The sequence below is a fragment of the Mus pahari genome, chromosome 13 (genome assembly GCF_900095145.1).
Source record: "Mus pahari chromosome 13, PAHARI_EIJ_v1.1, whole genome shotgun sequence".
NCBI classification, from domain to species: domain Eukaryota; kingdom Metazoa; phylum Chordata; class Mammalia; order Rodentia; family Muridae; genus Mus; species Mus pahari.
Window position 1 is genome coordinate 67,582,586 of NC_034602.1, and position 6,482 is coordinate 67,589,067.

Genomic DNA, 6,482 nt, shown 5'->3' on the forward strand with positions numbered 1-6,482 from the left:
TGTGTGTGTGTGTGTGTGTGTGTGTGTGTGTGTGAGTTGTGTGTATCATGTGCATGCAGCAGTCTACTGAACCCAGGAGAGGGCACTGAGGAGAAGGTGGTTGTAACCTGCCATGTAGGTGCTAGGAATGGAACCTAGGTCCTCCGCTAGAGCAGCACATACTCGTAAGTGTTCTCTCCAGCCCCAAATTATATATACAGATAGAGTTTTGGAGATACTGGAGTTTGAACCTAAAATCTTGCACATGCTAGGCAAGTGTTCTACCACTGAGTTAACAACACATACCACTGTCCTTATATCTATAATCGTTTGTCTGTATAATGAATATATTACCCTTTATCAGATACAGTAATGGGGGAAAGCTTTTGATTTAATTTTAAGTTTTTTTTTTTAATTTAAATAAGATTTTTCATATAACTCAAGCTGGCTTCAAACTTGCTATGCAGTTAAAGGTGACCTTGAATTTCTGATTCCTTTGCCTCTACCTTCCAAGCACTAGATTATTAACATGTATCACCATGTCCCCTTATGAGGTATTGGAGGTTGAACCCAGAGGTAGATGCATATTGCCAGGCACTCTACCACCTGAGCTACATCCTCTGGGGAAAACTTTAATTTTTAAAAAAATTATATATATATATGTGTATGTGTGTGTGTATGTGTTTTTTAAGATTTATTTTTTTAAGATTTTTTTAAGATTTATTTATTTATTTTATGTGAATACACTGTTCTCTTCAGACATACCAGAAGAGGTCACCTGATCCCATTACAGATGTTGTGGGTCACCATGTGGTTGCTGGGAATTGAACTTAGAACCTTTTGAAGAGCAGTCAGTTCTCTTAACTGCTGAACCATCTCTCCAGCCCTTAAATTATATTTTAAATAGTGAGGGGTATACACATAGCACAGTGCATGTATAGAGGTCAGATGACAATGTGTGGAGTCTTTTATCGTCAGTCATGTGGACGGTTACCACTGGCCCATCTAGTAAAGCTTTGTAAATAATCCTTGGGCATTGGCTTTTGTAGCGAATCAGTTAATTAGTTTTTGAGATAAAGTCTCCCTATTACGTTGGTCTGGTCTTGAACTTAGTCCTCCTGTTTATGTTCCCAAGTGTTGGGGATTACAGGTTTGTACCACCATACCTAATTTACATATTTTCATAATTTTTTTTAAACTAACCAGTATCAGTATTACCTGATTGATTAGCATTCAGATTCCATATTTAATTTCTTGATTTCTTAGAAACAGAATGTTTAAGAAACTGAGAGGTGTTGATAGCTAAGCCTATTTGTAGTTCCTTTTCATTCAGTAAGGGTTTACTGAGTGTACTTGTGATTCTGGGTTCACAACACGAATTAGATATTATCCCAGCCCTCTAGGGGGTCATAAGCATCTCTTGAGGAAACGGATTTGTGCATATGTAGCTCTTTAGATAGCCTGAGTGGTAAATGCTACACTGTGAGTTCAGCTCAGTGAGTTGCCATTGGCCCTGAGATTTGTCAGGTACAAGCTCATGAAGATTGAAAGACAGATAAAACATGATCCCTTATGTCCGTCAGTTTACTGTTACCCTTGCTGATAAACAGTTAAAAGAAGCCTTTACGAGTAATCTAGTAAGTTAGCTACAGCTCCTCTGGGAGTGCTGACAGGAGACATTCATTGAGCCTAAGGTGAGAAAATTAATTAGGTTATTTCTATGGAGTAGAGTCGTTTTGTATAAGTCAAGTTTTGAGAAATATTGAGACAATAGCTTTTTTTAAAACTTCAAAATTTTATTTTTGTGCATGTGTGCATTTGCCTGTGTGTGTGTGTGTGTGTGTGTGTGTGTCTGTGTGTGTGTGTGTGTGTGTGTGTNCATTTGCCTGTGTGTGTGTGTGTGTGTGTGTGTGTGTCTGTGTGTGTGTGTGTGTGTGTGTGTGTCTGTATGTATGTCTGTGTGCCTCTGTGTGTGTGTCTGTGTGCCTGTGTGTGTGTAAGTGTGTGTGTATAGGTACCTGTGCAGGTCAGGAGAGGGAGTCAGACTCTCTGGTGTTAGGGTTATAGGTAGCTTTGAGTCCTGTGACATGGGTTCTGGGAATCAGATTCTTTAAATCTTTTTCAAAAAAACATTTTTTAAAAAAAGATTTTATTTAGTTTATGTATATGATGAGTACACTGTAGCTGTCTTCAGACACCAGAAGAGGACATAGGATCTCATTATAGATGGTTGTGAGCCACCATGTGGTTGTTGGGAATTGAACTCAGGACCTCTGGAAGAACTGTCAGTGTTCTTAACCGCTGAGCCATCCCTCCAGCCCCCTGGAACCAAACTCTTGAAGTTTCTTCCCCACTGAGCCATCTTTCTGGTCTCATGTAGATTTTGTAAGACTTTGTGATTAATTAATTGAATGTTAGAAAACTCCATAATATATAGAAAATAGAACAGTTCTTCCCAGAAGTGGGTCAGATAGCTTTTAGTGAGGTGGTAACAATTCATTAGGCAGAGCAGGGTGAAGAAGAACCCACTCTGTGGTGTTTTTGTGTGGGAGAGGCTGTATGGCATGGCCATAGGAGGGCAGTAGTGTGCAGGAGACTGTAGGGGAACTTCATTGAGAAGATGTTTTACAGCACTTCTGTCAGTGTTGGTGGTGCTTACTGTTCTGTAAATGTACCAGTGATGTAAATGAATCTGTTTCAGTAACTGTGGAAACTGGAGAGTTTAGAGATGCTAGTAACACAGTGCAAGGAAGGGCTGTGTAAGTGTTTCTTTACTTAGTGCCCCGAAGCATCTGCAGTTAGCATCTGCGTCTGTTAGATTCAGAGGCCTCAGCCTGGAGAAAGTGCTGGGGTTAGTACTGACTTAGGGCCTCTTCTGAGGTTAAAAGGGGATGAATTGCTATCAATACGTTAACACTTACCAGTAGCTAACATGTACCAACTACTGCTCGCAGGCTAAGAGACAGCTAAGTGTAAAACCATTGACAAAAGAAAACTGGGGCCACTTTGATAGCTCACTGGGTAAAGGAGCTTGCTGTCTAGTCTGAGCCTGCATTTTGATCCCTAGGACCCATTGGGCAGAAGGAAGGAGAGGTGGGACTTCCACAAATAGTCCTCTCACTGCCACACTTGCCCCCTCCTGTCCATTAGATGTGACTTAAAAATAAAGACAAGTCCTTTCTGTGTTATGTGCTTTCTTAGAAATGTGTGTCCCGTGTACTCTCACTGCTAAGTGAAAGTAGTTAGGTCGTGGGTGTAGACAGACGTCCAAGAAGAGCTTAAAGACAAAGGGTAACTCTCTGTGATGATGTGCTGTGTGGGGCTCACTTGAAGATGTGGTCTTCCTTTCCTAGGTATTGAACCGCCTGACGTTTGCATCCACTCTTTCTCACCTGCGTCGTCTAAACTCTCCTATTGGCAGAGATGGCAAGCTAGCGAAGCCCAGACAGTTGCATAATACGTTGTGGGGAATGGTGTGTCCTGCTGAAACTCCAGAGGTAATACATTCTGGTTAGTGCTCAGCTTAAAGGTGTGCTAATGAAGACAGCAGTTGATGAAGGTGGGAGAGATGTTTTCTTTAGTGGTGTAGCCACTGTAATGAGCACATGGGCACATTGTGCTGGAAGCAGACCACATGGAACTCATTGGGTCACCCAGAATAAGTAGTCTCCTAGTTGGAAAGAAGAACGGGTTTAATGGGAGTGAGAGGGAGGCAGGAGTGGGGAGAGAGGATCAAATATGATCAAAACACATTATGTGTGTTGGAGAGTCTGCTCAGGGGTTGAGAGCACATAGTGTTCTGGCAAAAGATCCCTCACAGCTACCTGTAACTCAGTCTCCAGGTGATCCCATGGTCTCTTCTGGCTAACGTGGGCCTTGCACTCATGTGCACACACCTCCAAATTAAAATGAAAAACTTTACATTTTACTTGTAAGAAAAGATTATAAAGAAATGTATGCAAAAATGTTGTAATGAAATGTGTGATTGATAATTGATAAGAACCTTTAAAAAGTCTGCTAGCAATTATATGTCACAATTACCTCAAGGAATTTTTATTTAACTACATATCATGGTTTAAAATTAAGATTTTTTTTTAAAGTAACCTTTTTCTTAGAAAATTATATGTATACCTTGAAGCCAAATGTAAATGTTTTTAGAGGGTAATTTTTATGGGCATGTTAAACTGACGTTAATAATTCTGTGGCTTACTCCATAGGGCCACGCAGTAGGTCTTGTGAAGAATTTAGCCCTGATGGCTTATATTTCAGTCGGATCTCAACCCTCTCCAATTTTGGAATTTTTAGAAGAATGGAGCATGGAAAATTTAGAAGAAATTTCTCCTGCAGCTATTGCTGAGTGTGTACAGATGAGTTTTATTTTTAAACTGTTGTTTATTTTCAAGTTGTAGTTGGTACAGAACTGCTGAGTGAAGAATGCTTTTGGTTTTTCATAGTGCAACCAAGATTTTTGTTAATGGCTGCTGGGTTGGAATCCATAAAGACCCCGAACAACTCATGAACACGCTAAGGAAGTTACGGCGGCAGATGGACATCATCGTATCCGAAGTAAGAATGTCCTTTTTCTTGTTTTTACAGTGTTGACAGCTGAATCCGTGGCCTTGCTCATATTAGGTAAATGTTCTTCCACTGACCTATATAGCTAATATAGTAGTAAGGATCTAGAATTAGCGAGAAGGGTGTGTTATTTCTCTATGTACTTTGTATGTGTGCACGCACAAGTGGATGTGTATTATAGTCTGAGGACAGCTGTGGGAGTCAGTTTTCTCTTTCTGTTAGGTTGGTTCTGGGGATTGAACCCAGGTCATTGGGCTTGCGAGTAAGCACCTTTACCCACCCTGGCTGTGATTTCACTTTTTTAAAAGCAATTTTATGGGGAGGTATGACCCAGATTTCAATTTTCCAGCATTTGGGAAATTAGTTTATTCTAGTCATTGACTTTTAAGATTATGCATTAGAGTTAGATAATTCACTAGAGATTGAGTTTACTCTTTTGACTTCTTTACATATAAGCACTTCAGTTTCTGTAGTGCTATTAATTATGCATAAATTTTACATCGCATATTTTCTCAAAATACATTTTATATTTTCTAGAAATGTGTTTTTAGATCAGTGCCATGCAGTAGGAATTCCATACAATTAAAAAATTTCAGTGGTCAAATTAAAAAAATAAAACATAAATGAAATAAATTTTAATTCTATTTTATTTAACTGATACATATTACTAATATAAAAGTGTTAGTGTTTTCTATTTTAAAATATATTAGTATCTTTTAAATCCATGAAATTTATTCTTGTAGCTCATTTCAGTTCAGAATGGTCATATTTGAAGTACTCAGTAATCACCTGTGTCTGGTAGCTGCTCTAGGTGGACTGTAAGCCATTTATCTGCTAGGTGAGAAAGTCAGGCTTTGGAATAAATGGGAAAGTATGGGCAAGACAGCTGTATCCCAGCATGGTGTGCATGTCTTTAAAAAAATTCCAGTATTCTGGAGGCAGAGGATGGATCAGTGTGTTTAAGGGCATATGCTCTGCATAAAGTGTTTCTAGACAGAGCTACATAGAGAGATCCTGTTTAAGAAAAAGCAGCTTAGGTCGGTTACTGGAAGGTAGCAAGATGAAATACCTGTACTGAAATAAGGGTTGGGGCTGTAGCTCAGTGGTACAGCGCTTGCCTAGCAGAAGCTGGGCCCTGGGTTCGTTCTCCAGTACAACAAGAACAAACCAAAAGAAGTATCTAAAATAAGATGTTTTTGTTTTTGTTTTTTCAGTTTTTGTTTTTTTGGTTTTTTTTTCAAGACAGGGTTTCTCTGTATAGCCCTGGCTGTCCTGGTACTCACTTTGTAGACCAGACTGGCCTCGAACTCAGAAATCCACCTGCCTCTGCCTCCCGAGTACAGGGATTAAAGGCATGCGCCACTACACCCAGCTTAAGATAAGAAAATTTTATATACTTGTGTTAGTGGTACTGAAAAATGTTTTCTTCATTTTTACATTGACTTGTATAATTTTCTGATGTTATTTAATTGAATAATTAAGGTGAGGTTAAGTTTTCTTTTCTACTCCTGAGTTTTACAATTATATCTTTTTATAATAGATTAACAATGGTAGATATATCTTTTTGTTTTGAGTTTTTTTTGGGAAGTGTATACTGTTGAAGAGCAAACCTAGAGACCCACACATGCTAAGGCAAGCTCTCCATCGCTTAGCTATGTGTGCCCTTTCATTTTACATGTCTGAATGTTTGCCTTAATGTATGTATTCCTCCACGTGTGTGCCTGGTGTCTGTGGAGACCAGAAGGGAGTACAAGATCCTCTAGATCTGGAGTGACAGATGGTTGTCAGTCGCCATGTGGGTACCTGAGCTCGAGCCCTCTGCAGTAGCAGCAAGTGACCATAACCCTGAGCAGCCTCTGCAGTGATCGTAACCCTGAGCAGCCTCTGCAGTGACCATAACCCTGAGCAGCCTCTGCAGTGACCATAAC

The 6,482-nt window shown here is 39.7% G+C and overlaps 1 protein-coding gene across 1 annotated transcript in view; it reads left to right on the forward strand.

Moving 5' to 3' along the window:
- Polr2b (RNA polymerase II subunit B) overlaps nucleotides 1–6,482 on the forward strand; it is a 40,359-nt gene that overhangs the window by 18,050 nt on the left and 15,827 nt on the right. Inside the window, exons 11-13 of the mRNA XM_021210229.2 lie at nucleotides 3,333–3,476; nucleotides 4,197–4,336; nucleotides 4,434–4,545. Coding sequence (XP_021065888.1) covers nucleotides 3,333–3,476; nucleotides 4,197–4,336; nucleotides 4,434–4,545 — 396 coding nt within the window. The remainder of the gene's footprint in view (nucleotides 1–3,332; nucleotides 3,477–4,196; nucleotides 4,337–4,433; nucleotides 4,546–6,482) is intronic.